Source organism: Lutjanus erythropterus, chromosome 19 (assembly GCF_056507025.1).
Source record: "Lutjanus erythropterus isolate fLutEry1 chromosome 19, fLutEry1.hap2, whole genome shotgun sequence".
Lineage (NCBI taxonomy): Eukaryota > Metazoa > Chordata > Actinopteri > Lutjaniformes > Lutjanidae > Lutjanus > Lutjanus erythropterus.
This window is the reverse complement of record NC_139335.1, coordinates 31570387-31588798: the sequence shown is the minus strand read 5'-3', so window position 1 is coordinate 31588798 and position 18412 is coordinate 31570387. Positions and strand designations below refer to the sequence as shown.

General features: G+C 40.5%; 1 protein-coding gene across 1 annotated transcript; it reads right to left on the bottom strand.

Moving 5' to 3' along the window:
* Nucleotides 1-875: 875 nt before the first annotated feature.
* nags (N-acetylglutamate synthase) lies at nucleotides 876-13089 on the bottom strand. Its single transcript, XM_084744945.1, has 8 exons — nucleotides 12529-13089; nucleotides 10770-11050; nucleotides 8906-9119; nucleotides 8597-8777; nucleotides 4731-4770; nucleotides 4342-4473; nucleotides 4024-4206; nucleotides 876-1346 (listed from the first exon to the last, which is right to left on the bottom strand). The coding sequence occupies exons 1-8, from the start codon at nucleotides 13006-13008 to the stop codon at nucleotides 1181-1183; spliced, it is 1677 nt and encodes a 558-aa protein (XP_084601071.1). The 5' UTR covers nucleotides 13009-13089; the 3' UTR covers nucleotides 876-1180.
* Nucleotides 13090-18412: the final 5323 nt, after the last annotated feature.

The window sequence follows — 18412 nt, the reverse complement described above, 5'->3', positions numbered from 1 at the left end:
ATGAAAAATGAGCTACACTTGACACACACCGCAGTACATTACATCCTCGGATGTGTCATCTTGCAGCCACTTTAACTCCCACTTCCATTCACTCCTAAATTTTTGTTGCCGTTTAGTTTTTTCATTGTTCTTCTGTAGGGATCGCGTCATGCTAGGCATAGTAAACCTAGTAGCAATATACCTTGAACTCTGATTCTCTTGCTCACGCATCCATTGCAAACTTTCTGCCAGGTGTCAATGAGCTGTCATCTCTCTGCGCCGCCTCTGCTGCACAGCTGATGTGACGGATCATCTGCAGCGCAGAGGATTGTGGGTCAGAACAGCCAGAAGAGCATGCTGCAAAATGTGACTGCATGCAGTGGGATATCATGGCATTTTTGGTTTGGGACGCACAGAATTTTTTTCTGGCATACTAAATAGTACGGTAGTATGGGTACTGAATCCAGAATGTAGAAAAGTGCAACATTTTTTAAGTGTGTAAGGCAACATCCTAGTTTACTTGTCATGAGGAGTCCTCATTAATATATAACCTTGGAAGGGTACTTGAGTTTTGAGTAAATTTGGTGGAGAGCCCTTTTAATAACACCTGTATTTAGAGGTGCAACAATTAGTAAAAGTAAAATTCTTAAAAAATGAATATTTTCTGGTCCCTTTTCTTTCTTTTTCTTTTTTATGGCAGTAAACTAAATATTTTCTGAATTGTGAGTAATTTGAAGATGTCGTCTTTGGCTTTGGAGAACTAAGTTTGACATTTTTCACCATTTTCTGGCATTTTAAAACAAACAACTATTAATCAATTAATCAAGAAAATAATCAATGATGAATCAACTGTCAACCCTGTCTGTATTACATCCTCTGTATATGTATTGATTGGCCTTTAGTCCTTAGCTGTAATCTCTAGAATGCTTTGTGAAAAGAAGACGATTCACAGCTTGTCAAAAAAAATGCAAATATTAAATTGTCACTGCAGGTTCGGTTTTCAAGTTTCAAGGTCAGAGAAAAGCTCATGAAATAAAATAAAGAAAAAAAAACAGAACAGAAACAGTCCAGTCAAAGCAAAAATTAGAATGTCCATAGCTCAAAGGTTGAGCAAAACAAAACTCCAGAGCAAAAAGAACGGCTGTGGTAACAATTCTCCGGAGTTAAAGAGCTACATGAGGAGCAGCCAGGAGGAGGCGGCTCAAGATCCTGCGGCGGGTGAGGGGGCCGGCTGAGAGATGTGGAAAGAGTCGGGGAGGTTCTTGGCGTACTCGACCAGCTCGTAGGAATCTCTGATGTCTGTCAGACCGAACCAGAAGACAGTCCACACCCCATTAACGAAGCTGCCATCACAATGTTTAAAGTACCTGGACAGACAGAATGAAAGATCACATCAGATAGGATTGTTTGTTTTAAATTAATCTTATAACAAGACTGAGGATGCTGTATTAATCAACAAATGACAAGCGAGGAGCGGTAGTGTCGATAAATACACTGTCAGCCAGTCACATCACTAGTTGAAGCGCTCTGAAGTAGGGATGTTCCTGAAGACTATTTTCACTGTCGATTAAATGCAGATTTTAATTATAGTCAGAAAGCAGTTAAAATTAAGCACAATTTATTGATCGATAATGTTAAACCTCCTATGAAAAGAATGCTGCGGGCATTAAGAGTCATTTCATTTTTTTAAGAGCCACATTCTTCAGTGATCAAATTGTATTACAAGTGCTGCAGAAATGTGTGACACTAAATGCTTCAACTTTTCAAACCAAATAGGATCACGGTGTCTGCTGTAAACAACATTGTTTACCAGGAGCTGATGTTGGCTGCTGTAGTGGGAAAATTATATGTTGGCCTTTGTGCTTTGTATAAACCTGCCTAGTATAGCCTGGAATGAGGGAGGTTTTCTCACATGATGAGAGGACGAGAGGCGAAACGCCTTCAAAGACATATAAACGAGTCCAGCTGCCTTCGATTTAATCTTTTCTTGACGTTCTCACAGGATTGTTTCTTATCCGAGGATCGTTTGATAAAAAACAAACTGTTTTCCCATCCTTGAGCACACAGCTACTTTTCCTTTGTGGGACTTCAACAGGTGGACAACTTTTGTCCTCAGTAACCGTGTGTGTGTGACTGTACTTATTATTACTTATTAAAACACTACAGCAACAGCTTTGGTCATTGTGTCTGTCTTTATTTTCAGACTGCCCACCACACTACCGACAGTGTGGCTAATGTTAGCAGTGCTAGCAGCAGCTTGCAGGTTAATGTCCGTGTCTGTGCTGAATGTGATTACCAGTCAAGTCCAGTCGAGTGGTTATATAAAACTCTATCAGTCATTTTATCTGATAAATAAGGTTATTATTAATGTTTGTTATTAACCGGCCCCTGACCTGTCATTTTGCAAGTGATCCTCGGCCAAGCAAGTTGATTGTCCCAGTTCTACACCCTGGCCCCCAAATCACTGCACTCCTCTGCCTCTGGACATCTAGATATCTCATCACTTAGAGGTCACTCCTGCAGTCGCTCATCTTGGTCAAAACTGTTCTGGCTCTACAGGGGTGGAATGAGCACCCACTGAAGTAAGGAAGCTACACAACGTCCATCTCCTGCCACAGGCTAACATCACACCTTCACAGACTACACCTTGACCACCCTTACTAACACTTGTCTCATTCTCAAAAGATCTCAAAGCACTGAACACGGTTGGATTTATTTGTTTAACAGGGATACACTCTCACTTTCTGTGGATATTTACAAGGTACCCCAAGGGTTCTGCCCGATCAAATTAAGACTTTTTAAGACCTTTTAAATACTTGAAAGAAATTTAATGCCAACTTCACGGCCATACTGGCCAAAGTATGGAGGATTTGATGGGAAATCAGGATGGACTTTAAGCCCTAGAAAACAATTATTTTGAATTTTTTTTTTATTATAATATTCATATTTTACAATATATTACTGTAATTTTGGATTCTGCTGCCACTTAAAACTGGCATACACAGTACCTATATTGTTGTAACATCCCAGTCACACCAAAATACAGAGGGGTATGGCCAGGATTTTATTAGTAGGACTTGATACTCCTTACTGCTTGGTTCTTTATCAATCCTTTTCAGAATCAGAAACACCCAGGTGGAACTGGGGTTTTGTTGTCGCTCCAACCAGGAATTATCAGAAAAATATTACATAAAAATATATCTATAGATTTTTCATGACCGAATAATTGCCTTTTAAAAACATATCATTTCAAAAATAACTAAATTCACAACAAGATTAGAACTGCATATTTAATATTAAGCGTAAGACGTGATATTTTACCTGCAGTTCTTACACAATATGTTCTGCACTAAGCTGGGAAATTTTTTTTACATTTTTTATTTTACTTTTATTATATACAATATTAGGGGTGTAATAATTTCGATATTACAATGGAGACCGGACTGGACTGAGCTTTTAATTTCAATAATTAAAATCAAAGGCAGAATTTGCCATTCTTACAATACTTTTTTTCTCTCTCCACCCCGGCTTCTTGCTGTATCTGGTGCGTGCCCGAAAAAAGAAAAAAAACAACATTTCAGAGACCTAAGTCGAGCTTACCAACCGTTATATCACACCGTTTTGAAAAAAAAAAAAAAAAAAAAAGAATGCAACTGACCGTTGTCAGGGCTTAAATCCAATGATCTGACTTGATAGTCTAATCGTGGAATAGCCAGCAGTGCTTAAAAAAAGTGTTTAAATCAAATTAATCATGACCTTAAAATCAAAATTGAATCGTGGAGCTGGAGAATCATGACACACCTTCACTAGGGTGACCAGACATCCAGAAACATGCAGGATAGTCCCAAATTACAAGCAGCTATTCTGAATCCTGTCTCAAAAATTAGCATTAGACTGTGTGATTTTGTCAGTAGAGTTTTTGTGAACACAGTTTGAAGATTTGGTTTTGAGAAAAGATCGGAAGCTTTCAAGAAACAGCGACCGTGCCAAATGAAAATAATGTAAATGCCAACATGAAAGTCTTCAAATGTGTGTGTGTCTCACCAGGGGTTGATCCTGTTGGTGGCTCGAGACCTCCAGAACAGTTTGCCCAGGTCCTGTCTGATACACTCCCACAGGATGTGGCTGGTGCCCTGACCCTGCTTGCTGCTGCTCACCACAAACTTGTCCAGGTAAGGAGTGCCGCTGTTCACCGGCTCCATGGTGATGATGGCTGCAGCGCTGTAGCTGGAGGGACAGAGAGACTCGCTGGGTTTAGATACACATGCTTGACATACTGACACACGCAGGCTGCAGACTATAATACTAATGTTTAGCTGGATTTGTAAGGGGTTGTTTCTTTCCTGGAAAAGTTGCACTCACCCTTCAGAGAGGTAGATGAAGTGCAGTCGCCCTTTCAGGGAGTCGATGTAGTCTTGCCTCAGAGTTTTATCAAATGACTTGTTGATGAGAGCCAGCAGACGCTCTACATCGATCCCATCCAGAGAGCTGTACCTGCACGCATGCACGCATGCACGCATGCACGCACACACACACACACACACACACACACACACACACACACACACACACACACACACACACACACACACACACACACACACACATCAAATTACTCTGGAGGCGACAGATGAAGCGCAGGGTCTGTTATTTTAAACTTGTAGAGCAGAAACTCTTGTAAGGAGGTCAACTGGATTATGACTTGAACGTCAAAGATGTTAAGGGTCAGATTACGTGTGGCAAATACTCACCGGTGTATGGGGTCTCCGTTTTTAAAGAGTGTTCCAGACCCTGAGCAGGAAGGACAGATAGAAAAGAGCAGCATTTAGATATAAATAGAGATGGGGAAAAAACAACTGGTTCCAAATTGTCAGATCCATCGCGATTGAGTGCCTCTGAGTTTATCAATTCCTTTTATCAGTCGAAAAATGTGGCTTCATTTCACTAAGAAAGTTGACAGCAGTGCTAGCTGAAATTATGTAACATGGGTGGAAACACCAGCAATATGAAACATGTCTCTACGCAACATGGGCTTAAATTCCAGGAATGCCCCATGTATTTGACACTGTACACATGCATACCACTGCTTCCAAACCGAGCTGCAAGTCTGCTACTGAGAGTAAATATCCTGTTAAAATAACATTAGAGCCATGCAGGCAGGCTCAGAGGCTCCAGTTGAGAATGGAAACATAATTATTTGGCTTCTCCTTTAGCTTCATATCTGATGTTATGCCATCAGATATGAAAGAAACATGAAACTGAAATACTTTTTTTGACTGTTGCTCAACAGTTGCCATGTCCTCCTTTGAAATTTCTATCCCAGGCTGTAATAACTGTTTTTGTTTGCCTGTTTCACGTAAATTAGAATGTTCTAAATGCTCTTCAAATAAGTTCATGTCGGTTTATGTGTCGTAAGAAATAATTAAGAATCTTTTAGAAAGAGTAACCCTTAAACTGAGCAAAATGTTAATGGAATCTGGCAGGCAGTCACTGAACTCAAAGTCAAGACTGTGTATTTTCAGAGCAGTAAGCTTTTGTTTTCACGATAACAGGTTAAGTTTTACATAGACGCTGACAGTTAAAAACTGCTGATCAACTTCTCGTCTTTACTTCACTGGTCTTGCGCTTCTGCGGTGTTCCTGCAGCGTGCCTGAACTTCCTTAAGTCTGGGGAGGAGGGGGCGGAGAGAAACAGCTCGCTTCAGCCTCAGACTGTTTATGAAACACGATTTCAACCTATTTAATATACAGTATATGGTTCCAACTCGCTATTGAGACTGCAGTACTCATTTTTAGATGCCAACATGCTAAATATTGCTACTTTAATGATTAATGACATCATTTTTGAATTCCTATCTTAAAGTTTTCATTTTTTGTACAAAAGGCTTGTATGAACATGCAAAATGTGCCAAAGCAAGGGGCGATCAATGACTGTAATGGGAGGAGGGGGTCAAGGGGAAGTTTCCATCACCGAGACAGAGGATAGAATGAGTAAGGATGTTCCACTGGACAGCAACTTCATAAACCTGCATGTGAGGACAATACACCTGACAGCAGGTAATAATACATCATTAAATTAATGATTAGAGGCTTTATGTGTAAATTTACAATTATATTATATTTTTAAAGGCAGTTAAACAGGATAATATCACTACAATTATTAAGTGTTATTTTTCAAACTCAAAATGTCTTCAAACTAATGAAATATACAGTTAGTGAAAAAATTAAATTTGTGTAACAGTGGACTGACTGCACAGGACTCTACAACAGGTTGTAAATTGTGTTCATATCTGAAAGAAAATTCAAAACACTAGAAAATTGGTGACAAGTTCTCTTAAATCACTTGTACACACCACTTAAGAACAAATCTGTTCGTACGTGCGGTTCTTGCATGAGGTTCAATGTTTACTAATTGTTCTTTGAATATTTATGTAGCAAAGGTTGAGTGAGGAGTTCAAGGTCAACTAAATTATTCTCAGAATAAGGTATGGTCAGGTGTGTTCAATAACTGTCACTCTAAAGATAATCTCTTAAACATATACAGACAAAGCAAAGCTGAATGGTTGAATCTTAACAAATAATCTTGTCTGGTGGGCTGGCTGCTATACAATTAAAGGTATAAAAGCTCCAAAAAATTGATAAAAAATAGTCTTGCATTAACTAATCTTAATTGCGTTTTCCTCTCACAGAAAATGGATCAGGAATCAGTGAGGCAATCGATAAAAAACCTGACAGATAAGCAGAATTGATTATGGTGATGGTATCAATAAAATCTAATCAATTCCCATTCCAAGATATAAACTCATGTCACTGGGAAATCAAAACCACCTCCCCACACACATGAACACATACATCAGGGGTCCCTAACAGGCGGACCACGGTCCGAGTCCGGACCCACACACCGTCCTATATGGACCCGGACCTAATAACCAATAAATTATTAATAGATTTAAAATTTTTACGGGACGCTTCTATTTTAACTGGCGCGACTTTTCTGGTCTTTCCGGCGCTGGTTTAGCTGATCAGGAAACGCACAGACCAACTGCAGAGAAGCTGCATGTGGAGGAGACTGTTGTTAATGACGGAGTTTATTACAACAGTCAAAACTAACGTGATGGTTAATGACATCAACACCAACCAGATGCACTTATAAAATTAAACAACTGTATAAGGAGGCCTATATGTAAAACAGGAGAGTCTGTGTTTCTCTGTGAGAAACTTTCAGACCTTCTCACAGCAGAGTGAACACGTGAGGGAGGAGAGGAGGACAGACTGATCACTAATCAATCACTGATACCGTCATCCTCTTGGACTGATTAAAAAAATAAAAATGACAAAGTTGGTGACAAACCAAACCTGTGTGTCCACACAAATAAAGTCTTTGTGTGAAACACTGCAGAGTGTAACATCGTGAGTCTAGAAGGGAACCCTAGACCCGCGCAAGTTTGATTATTTTAGTAGAAATAACGGAAACAAATCTCGCGACAGTTGTGCAAATAAAGAGTTACCTTCTAGACACGACCGAAAAAGGTGCGCAGCTCCAAAAATAGAAAATCATGTCGTGGTGCCGATGTTTTTAATGTGGCGGCCGCCATAAATAAAACACTATTCACTGATCCACAGAGAGTCACTGAAACACTGATCACTGACCTGCTGTGATGGAAAAATACTCACATTCTTTATGTAGGTATTTTTACATTGTGGTATTAGTGTTTTTACTAATTACAATTTAAAAATCTTGCATGTTATCATTTCCTTTTTTGAAAAATCAACATTTTTATTGCTGTTGTTGTACTTTAATAGTATTCTTATTTGTATTTTTTGATGACTAAATCCAGACCTGCAAACTCATAAGAGGAGAAAAAGGTGGCATGTTGGTAAACCAGTCCCCTGTCCTCTGTCCCCTGTCCTCTGGGGGTCTGGGAGTGTCTGTCCTGCTCCAGAAGAAAAATGATGTGATTTTAACATGTGAACAAAACATTCTGTTGACTGTTTCAGTTAAAAGAGTTAGTTCACTCTTCTGTTTGTGGTTTCTGCAGACATTACTACCTTTACTTTTACCTTTGTACTTGAAAAAAAAGTAGAAAGTAAACTGAAAACAGTAAAAGTAAATCTACATTAAAAGTAAAGTTACTTTACTGAGTATTTTTACTTTAGCAATTTTTAGTTGTTCATTTAATAGACCTGTCTTATCTTTTCTTTTGTATTTTACCATTGTTCTTAAATAAAGCAAAAGAAAAAAAAATCCAGAACACGCAATATTTCTTATCTGATTACTCGATTAATCACCAGAATAATAGATAGATTATACTTTAATTTTACTGGTTCAGCCCACTTGAGATCAAATTGGTCTTTATGTGGCCCCTGAACTAAAATGAGTTTGACACCCCTGATGTAGTCGTTGATACAACTACTACATTACTTCAGTATATATCACTCTCATAACACAAGTTAGACATTATGATGTTCCGGACCTTTGCTTTAGGAAATCTTCTCTAACCAGACCTCTTTGAATTTTAGTTGAATACCCCTGACATACATGGACTGTAACCACTTGGGTTACACCTCAAAATAGACAGCTCTCCATATGTGTGTGCATGAGCACTCAGCTGTCTCACCTCTGTGGCTGAACAGCTCGGTGAGCAGCGTGTTGGCGGAGGTGATCACCGCCGAGGACTCTGTTGACAGCTGATTGAGGAGCCTGGCGATGGTGGTCACTCTGCGGCGCTCGACTGCGCTCAGCCACGCCGCCGTGGACAGACCGGGGAGGTCGCTTGGCAACGACACAGTTCCCAGCACCTGTAACATAAATACGACATGTTCAGGAGAAGCTACGGTAGACCTCTGTCTTTTAAAATCATGTTGCAATCTGCCTGACTTGCAAACCTATATGTGTATATAAGTGCTGGTACAGCCATGTGTCATGCCTTGTGTTCTTCGCTGCGGAGGCCTCCTGAGTTGTTCAGGAACATGACTTTGTGGGGTTGCAGGGCTCGGGAAATAGCTGCCGTCACCTCTGTTGGGTCCAACATCACCGAGCAACCCCGCCCGTCCCTCCCCACTGGACAAATCAGTGGAATTGTCCCACAGTCCAGGCTCCACTGAAGGAGGCTCGTGTCCACAGCGACAGTGGAAGGGGCACTGTAGGAGAGAAAAGGAGGAAGAGGGTGAACAAAGCATCAAAAGGGATGGAGAGAGGGGAAAGCATGACAAGGACCGAAAAAACGTCAGGTCAGGCTGTGCCATGTCAGCTGGAGATAACTGCATCTTTCTACACAATGCTTGTGATTCCACCTGCAGCGTGTCAGCACGTCCCAGATGTGGCTCTCCGCTCCACTTCAAAGACATGCCGAGTCCATTTTTGATGGACGCCACGTCAATCTGCACAGAGCAGATCAAGCCGACAGCAGGTCGTTTATTTTCAAAATGAAAGACCCCATGCAGAATTGCGATCATGAAGACAAACAGAATATAAACAATTTAACCTACATAAGCTACTTATCCATGATAGAAGCATAAAAGGTGAGGAAAGAGGATCAAATCAAGTAAATCTGAGCCAGCAAACACAATTAGGCAGGCAAAACGCAAACGCTGCTCAGACACCTGCTGGTGGGGCTGCAGCCACGTGGAGGACGGATCAAATCCAAGACACAGATGTGCCGTGCTGAGTGGAATCAACCAGTTTGATCCAGATACACATATGCCCATCAGAACAACAGTCTGACTGCTGGGATTTGACTTTTGCAGGCCTTCTATGTTTTCCATAACTTCATAACGTGTGTTGTTAAATAATGTGTTTTTAATTGTGTTAATAGTGTTTTAGGCACATCCACCACAACAAAAATTAGCTTTAGGCCTTAATAATACCCATTCAATTCCAAACACCTGATCAGTCTATTTAAACGATTAATCTATCAATTATCTTTTCAATTAATCTATTGATTTATTTATCGACCAACGGTTATTTTTGTTACTATTGAATTAAATAACAATTAATTTACCTAAAATATATATCAAAAACTTGCCTCATTAATATTCAAATATATAATTCAATCATAATCCTGTAAAACAGACACATAATGCACCCTGGAATAATGATAACAGTGGCATATTTAAAAATTTGTCTAATGTCCACCCTATTTAATAGACTCCTTGTCAGGTGCCTGATCAGAAAATACCACACCTCAAATTCAAAACAAACTGTGTTTCATATTAATTTAATAGCTAATCACTGTCAACCCTTTACTGAACTGGACAGTCAGTATTTTGACTTAAACTGGTTATGACATGAAGATATTTCATCACTGGTGAGACACTGCCGCCTGGTCTCAGGGTGGACTGCTCCTCTGACCAGGCATAGCAGTTCATAGTAACGCGTTGACGCACTATAAGCAAGTCGATGTATTATTGTAATCAATGACACTGACAAACCGCCCCAGCCTAAAAACAGGAAAGAAATTTTCAATACCTCCCAAGTCATTAAAACAACAAACAGCTGATAAGTGTTGCATATAAATTTGTGAGGGGTGATGATGTTTTAACCTTTCATGACTGAGCTGAATGGTGGTGGCCGGATGTATTCTAGGTCTGATGCTTATATACACTGTATTGTACTGTATATTACAGTAATAAACATACAATAAGCTCTCTGCTATTCAACACAAGGTTGAATGGGAGAACACTGCACAGCACAGCTACACAGCTACAGGTTTTAGACAAAGGTGAAGGAAAAATGGCAAACCTCCTAACATAAATAGGACACCTGGTGCCTCGGTGTGTCTCAGCCCTCACCTGCTTCCACGTGGGGCCTCGTGCAGCAGGAGGAAGGACTCGGCGGAGAAGAGCGGCAGGACGGTGGCCGAGTGCTGCTGCAGAGCCTCGGTCAGCTGCTGGCTCCTCTCCACCAGCCCTTGGGTGCACTGCGACCCAGCCACTGGCTCCTTGGGCCCTGTCTCCTCATGCTTAGACCGGCCCATCACCACCACAGGCTTCATATCCATCCGCTGCAGGAAGGAGAGGCCGAAGGCCAGGCTCTGGACCATTTCCCTGCTCTCAAACACCGAGCTGTCCACCTGGGAGAGACAGAGGTCAAACGCTGACTGAACCAAAAAACAGGCCTGATTTGGTCAGTTCATAAGAATAATGGACCGTCACAGAATCACAGACTTGTGTAAAACCTGCTTCATGTTCGGAACTGTAAGTTTTCATGGGTTTAATAAAGTTACAGATAATGGTCAAATGTAGCTTTGTTTTCTTCACTTGCAGTCATGATTTTGTGGACTTTTTTTCTTATTTTAGGGGGGGTTAGGGTACAGATACCTGAAAAATCTACTTAAGCACAGCAACAAAATATCTGTACTTAGTTACTTCCCATTTCTACTAATGAAAACATTACTTGCTATTTCTTGGCTACACCTGAACAACAAGCCTCTTTGGTGCTGTACAGTTGTACACTGCACTATTTGGCTGTCATTTTTTAAAAGTAAGTTACAGCATTAAAAGCCACCATTTGGAATGAAACAGGAGGGTAGACACTATCAAGGTTTTATAGTAAGGTATTGCTGTTACAAAAATACTTAGCAGTACAAAGTATTCATCTCAAAAACTAAGCAAAGTATTAGTTACTTTTTAACCAGTGGTGTTTAATGTGTTATCAATAGCAGCAGGTTTGTTTCTCCAGACCTTCAGTCTGAATTACTCCCAGCTCCTGCTGCGTTCTGTTCAGTGCTCACAGTCACCTCTCCAAACAAGGGCTGCAAAATTTGTGCATTTTCCTCAACCGACAGTTGCTGCAGTGTTAAGTTTTTCATCAATATCAATATTTGTGATCAGCTCACCTTATCGGCTACAAAAATGCAGACAAATATTTTGGATATTAATTCAACTTATACTAAGTAGTCAGTTATGATTTTTAAAGTAACTTAGTAGATTTCATAGTGCAATGCATACTTAAGTAAAAGTACAGACTTGAAAATCTACTCATAAAAGTATACATACCCCCCCACCCACTTAAAGACAGTAACTTGCATACATGTCATTAATTACATCCACCCCTGAATGTTAGGATGGTGTGACAAAATAGATTTGTCCAAGCCTAGTACACACAACTGTTACAAATGATAGGAATTAAGTTTCAGTCTTCTTCAGGTCATGGCTCTGTTTTAGTGGATGGAACAGGTTAATTAGTATCATTGGGAACACTTGTATTTAACTCACTTTTTCCATATCAGTATGGCTGCTGTGAGGAGGGTCTCTCATGAAATATGATATTTTATGTCTGGTGCTTGCCAGCTTTCATATGTAAACTCTCTAAGGACTTTTTTAAAACCTCATCACTGATAAAAGTACGTTTTCATCACTTGTATCTCAGTTCTGAAACAATGGCAAGGAATTCATTTTCATGTGTATTTTTTCATCAAAACAACTTGACGTGGGCTTCCATATAATACCCTGAAACTTGTATAATCAAGTTAGTGTTCATAAAGCATTATTAATGTATCTTTATTTGAGACAAACGTTTCAACATCTCCAGCGTTTCTTTGTGACTTACCTCCAATACGGCAAAGGCAGGAGACTGAGCCGAAGTCGCTCTCTGAAATTGGGTCAACCAGTACCGAGCCTCCCGGGGGTCTCCACCGACTTCATTGAGAAAAGCTTTCACGTCCCGGTAAATCAGATTCCGGTTGGCCAGCAAATGTCGGTCTGCAGCGGAGAGATAGCTCGGTTGCTCCTGCTGGGCCAGAGCCGCGGTTTTTCCTCCCGTGCCGGCCGCGTCAGAGCTCATCACGCGGCGCTGCTGGCCGAACATCCTCCGCTGGCGCGGGCCGGAGCTCCGCGTCAGCGCCGGGGGAGACGGGCTCGAAAGGTACTTTCCTGCCATCACCACGGCCCGACAACCGGAGGAACCGCTGTTCACTTTGGCCATGTTAATTGTTGACAACGCTTCCTCGGGCTGAGCACCGCATGAAGTCCCCGCCAACCAACGGCGCCCGGCGTTAGCTGCCCTCAGCAGCCGTACAGAGAGTTTCATTCAACCGGCTGCTGCGTCGGCACTTCTCACATTTCATCAGACAGGTGTTTCAGTTTAACTCGTGGTTGAATTCACTGGTGATGTTCCCAAGTCAGCAGACAGATGTGCCATAGTTGCAGCCTGTGAGAACCCATTGTTTACACGGTTGTAAACTGCATGATGATGGATTTAGTATAGTAAAGTATAGATCCAGTATCTCCAGAAGTCACCATAAGGTATATTTATGTACTTAGTTCACTAAATCTAGTTTCTACATCGGCTCCTTACAAATAGGTGACCGTGTCGATGCCTGTTCAAAACACTGCAGACCTAAATAAATCATTCAAATGCCCATGCTGTTACATTTGTGGGACAGGTGGGTCTACGTCCAGTCTACTTCACAATTAAAATAATAGTAAATAATTGACACTGTTGAACAGGAAGGAGGGACAGACATGCCAGTTTTGTATGAGATAAATGAGTCTGTTAGTAACTCAAGGCTGATCTTTTAGCTATTAGTTGAAGAGGAACAAAAGTCAAATCAAAAGATTATGAGATAAAAAAAAAATAAAATCCTGATTATACGATAAAATTACTTACTAAAACAACATACACTTCATTCAGGAGCAGTGTGTTTATGAGTCACTACAACAGTTCAGTGATTGATGGATAAGGCTCTTTCAGCTGTTTAATGTTGTATGAAGGTTTCAAATGTTACCAAAGCATTAACCACAATTCAATTGCAGTTATTAAATACAGTAAAAGATCAAATGTATCCATCAAGCCTTGCACCAGGAGGATTTAGTTCATGTTAAGTTACTTTGGAAAATGAAGAATTTCAAAGACAAGTTATGGCCTTTTAAAGTTCATCCCTGCTTATGAGGTCAGTTAAAATACTACATTTGTGGGTTTTTCAGTAGGTTGAACTGGCTAAACAGACAGTGCTAAACACATTGGTACATGCTACACATAATACAGCCTGTATGCACTGTCACAAACCAGCTCAAAGGATGTGATGGGAAGTCCACACAAGGGTTTTATGTAAAAGCAAGAATAATTTATTAACTTAAAGGTAAGACAGATCACAAGAGAAACCAAAAGACAACATGGGGGGTGCTTTTCATTTGGAAAATAGGTCTCCTCGTCTCCTCCACTTGCTTCCTTTCCTCGCGTCTTAGCTCCACCCAGCGAGGAAATGAAAGAGGGATGCAAGGAAAAGACGTGAAGGCGGAGGAGACAAAACTCTAATGAACTCTCTCAAATGAAAAATCCTCGTTACAGTGTCAGTCTTAAGCGATGTCAATTACTGATTACTGATGATCAATGGCCATTGAAGCCTTTACTTATGAACAGTTTCTAAAAACTCACAGTAGTCTTTAATTTTGTAATTTGTTTTAAATATGTGGATCATTTAAACTTTCTTTTAAATTATTTAATATATGCATGAGTTTGTGTTGTTTGACGATCACTCAAAAAAAAAAAGTTAAAGTCACCTTTATATGTGCCAAGTGCCAGACACATCACGGACAGACTGATGGTGCATGATATTGTATTTCATCATTTAACTGTGAGAATAAACTGCATAATTAAAATGATTTCATTGTGTTAAGGATAACGTGGAGTGAGTCATTTATACGGCACGCCCCTTAATTGATAAAAGGCATAGGTTACACCAGTGTATCCTCGCTCTGAGCTCCTCCAGAAGCCTCCTCTCTCCTCACTCCTCATCTCCTTCAGGTGCATAATGCAGTTGGAAAATCCTTCATCATGTAGGAGAGATAACAACTTCCGGGTCAACGAAGGAGAGAGGAGACAAGGAGGCAAAATTCAACGTAAGGAAAAGCACGCAAGGTGGATGCCAGCTGGAGAAAGGGAGAGAGAGAGTGAAGAAAGGGCCCAGTTTTTAAGCTCAGAGGCCCAGGTGAGCTCTATCAGCTGACAGGTCTGCCATGTCAGCCACTCCCACATGATCAGTGACCTGAACCTACAAACGCCTAGAAGTGGCGTTAAGTTGAGTTTACAGACAAGATATTAAATGGTAGAAAACAGTAAAATAGCACGGATCAGATTCTGACAGCTATCACCATCGGTTCATTTTACAAAGCAGCTGAAGAGGAGGCTGCTGAACTGAGGAAGCGGATTCGTAAGAGACGAGCCAGGATGCGGAGGAGGATGGAGAGGAGGCGTGCCTTGATGGCATGTCTCTCTGGCACTGTACGTTTGTCTAGTCATTGAGCTTTTTTGTCAGGCTGTCTACAACTTTACTTAGAACTTGACAGTTTACTTGGTAACCCTACATTAAACATTGTATTTAGAGATGTTCATTAATATTTTGTCACCTGTGGTTTGTAGCGATGTTGAAATGTACTGAGTTATACTGGCTGGACAAACACCTCTCAATACCAGATTACATAAAAAAAAAAAATAGCTGTGGTGCTATAACCTTACTGAGACTGATACTGTAGAGCTGTTATATAACACTACGTTACTAATATTGAAACGGTTTAGCCCACTGTTTCCCAAACTTTTTTTTTAGGGACCCAATTTTTAAATATGACAAGCCTTTGCGGCCCAATTCACAATATGACTTATTATAAGTTGATGTTGAACATTTGTAAGCTTTCACTTGCATGTTCCTACACTGGTTACACAGACATTTCACAGTGGAATTACAAGTTAATCTTATCAGTCAACAAATGGTTGATGATGATTCATGATGATGTGACATTTGTTGGTGTCTGTGCCAAACAAACAGTTTTTCTTACATCTGGAGAACAAGATTTGATGACCAGGACATCTCTGCAGTGCTACAGTACTTCAGCAAAGATGTGTCATAGTCTGCCTTTCCCTTCATTCCTCATGTGTCAGCTGTTTCCCCCTCCCCTTTGTTTCTTGTGGTTCCTTGTTTGTCTCTCTCTCTGTGTCTGTGTGTCTGGGCGTGGCTCATCAGCTCTGCTGCAATCAACTCCTGCTTCCAATCTGCCTGCTCACCTGAGAACCATCCAGCAATCAACTCCAGCAATACAAATACTCCGGCTCTGCAGTCCAGTCTCTGCCAGATCCTCCAGTTTGCCTCACGGTACTACTTTGGCCTACCTGTTACTGATTGCTTTTTTCCTCTTGTGGATTTTGTCTAAAGACTTGTCTGTTTTTGCTTCAGCTCGACACTCACGGGGAACCCATTCGCCTGCCACTTCAGCCTGCCATCTGTCTCCAGCCTTGCCCTGCCTGCCTGCCTCTGATCCATTCACTGGTACTCGTTTGCCTGCCTACCCTGTTTCACCTGAGAGTTCTGCATCCACCCAAGACGTCCATTCCTGTTTGTTTAACAATAAAACCACCTAAAACTGCTATCCGGGTCTCGCTTTTGGGTCCAGTTCTTTCCATTGGATATAACAAGATGTCCAACACACAAGCTTAAACTCAGACTTAAACTAAACTTAAACTTGAGCTTGGGCTGGTGGACTTCCACTGCTGCCTCAGGAGGTCCCTCTGAAGATGCTTGTTCCAGTCTGAGAAAACACAAGTGTATCAAACAGGGCAGGTGAGATACTGACAGTGTAACTGTGGTGGGGACGGACCTTTGATGACACTGGTTGGCACAAATGCAAAACATGACATAAATCACAAATCACCCAACAACATTTGTGCACATGTCATGTGGTGTGTAATGTGGCTGCAGGATCTGATGATGATGCTGCAGTAGCTGCTATAACACACTGTGGTGTGTGTCTGTGCTGTGTTTTTTAAACATCGACTGTCTTCATGGTGTTTATGCAGCAGTGACTGATTCAACAACTTTGTTTGTGTATTTTTTTGTGTGTGTTGCATGTGTGTGTGTGTGCAAAGGTCAGGGGTGAGGTGTTGTGTTTGTTACTGAAAACTCACAGCACACTGCTGAGAATAGAATGACATCAATTATTCCATAGGAATATGGCAGAGAGTGGAAAGTGTGCAAACCGACCCCTGTCTCCCCTATTTTGGCAGCTGTAGAAGAAGGGCACCTCAGTGGTGGTAATGAGGGAGGGGCAAGAGCTGCTCTTTCAATTTCTCCACCCAGATTTATCCTGCTGACGATCTCCAGGACACAAGCTTGTTTCTCAAACCTTTAGGTCACCACTGCCCCAACATTTCTGTTGACCACTGAATTAAAGACACTAGAAATGATATTTTGATCTTTTACTATTGTATTGTCTTGATGTTTTGGATGTTTCCTTCTTGTCTGACCTTTTTATTCTTTGACTGTTTTCTTCTGAGTATTTGATGTAAAGTTGAACTGAGTCTGTGTGTGAAATGTGTTTTATAAATGCAGCTGTTTTGTCTTCATGGTGGATCTGAGTGAAGGTTTATGAAGATCATTGATGAAGAAGCTTCTGAAGGTTCATTCTGACTTTGTTTCTTCCTCCAGGGTGGATCATGGTGGAGAGGAGTGGCTGAAACCTGGTCTGAGGAGCTCCAGTCTGAGTATGTTCACTGTGATTCATGAAAACAAGGCAGCTCATCTTCAAGTAGTTTAAAGCAAAAGCTTCTGTATCTGCATTTAGCTGTCAGTTTGAAAGAAGATCCAGAAAGATGAGAAGTTTTGATCTAATTAACAGTCAGTCTGTTAATGAAGCAACAAATAAACCCATCATCTGACTTTTGGACTGAAAAGATTTAATGAAGCCTGTTTATTGTTTTTGTTGAGTCTCTGATGGACAAAGTTCTGAAGGTCAGCTGATCCTGATCAGTTATTTTCTATAAATGAATAACTACAGTCATTATTTTATGGTTTTATAGTGGAAAGTATAAGATCATTTTCTCAAGCACGACTGAGAGGTACTTGTACTCTACAACAAAATAAGTGACACAAAATAACACACAATAATTGTAATACAAGATGTAATCAACAAATAAATGATGATGTTATAGATATAAGACTTTATTGATTCCAGAGGAAAATTCACAAGTCAGTCATCAGAATATAAAGTCATTAAAATGAGCTCTACATTTACCAGCTGCAACATTAAACTGACATTAATGCATCAATAATTATAATCCAATAATAAAATGTACATTATTCTGAAATTATACTTTTCATACAATATTTTGAAAGTGTGTTATGAACATATAGCAGAGAGCTGTCAATCAAAGTCTTTTATTCATGTTGATCTCTCACAGTTCAGTTTTATTAACTATTGGACTTCTGTCAAACATCTACTTTCTGTCCAAAAGACCAGAAACATTAAACATGACTTTGGTAGAGAGCAGAGATGAACTGTGTTGGTATAAAAAGAAACAGAAGTGACTGATGAACAAGTTTGAATGAAAGCAGATCTGCTGCTGTAGATGACGGGGTTCAATGTATCATCTGATAAACTCATAATAAAACAGTAAAAACTGAACTTGGTCCTGTGCTGCAGGTTCAGGCTGGTTTATAGTGTTT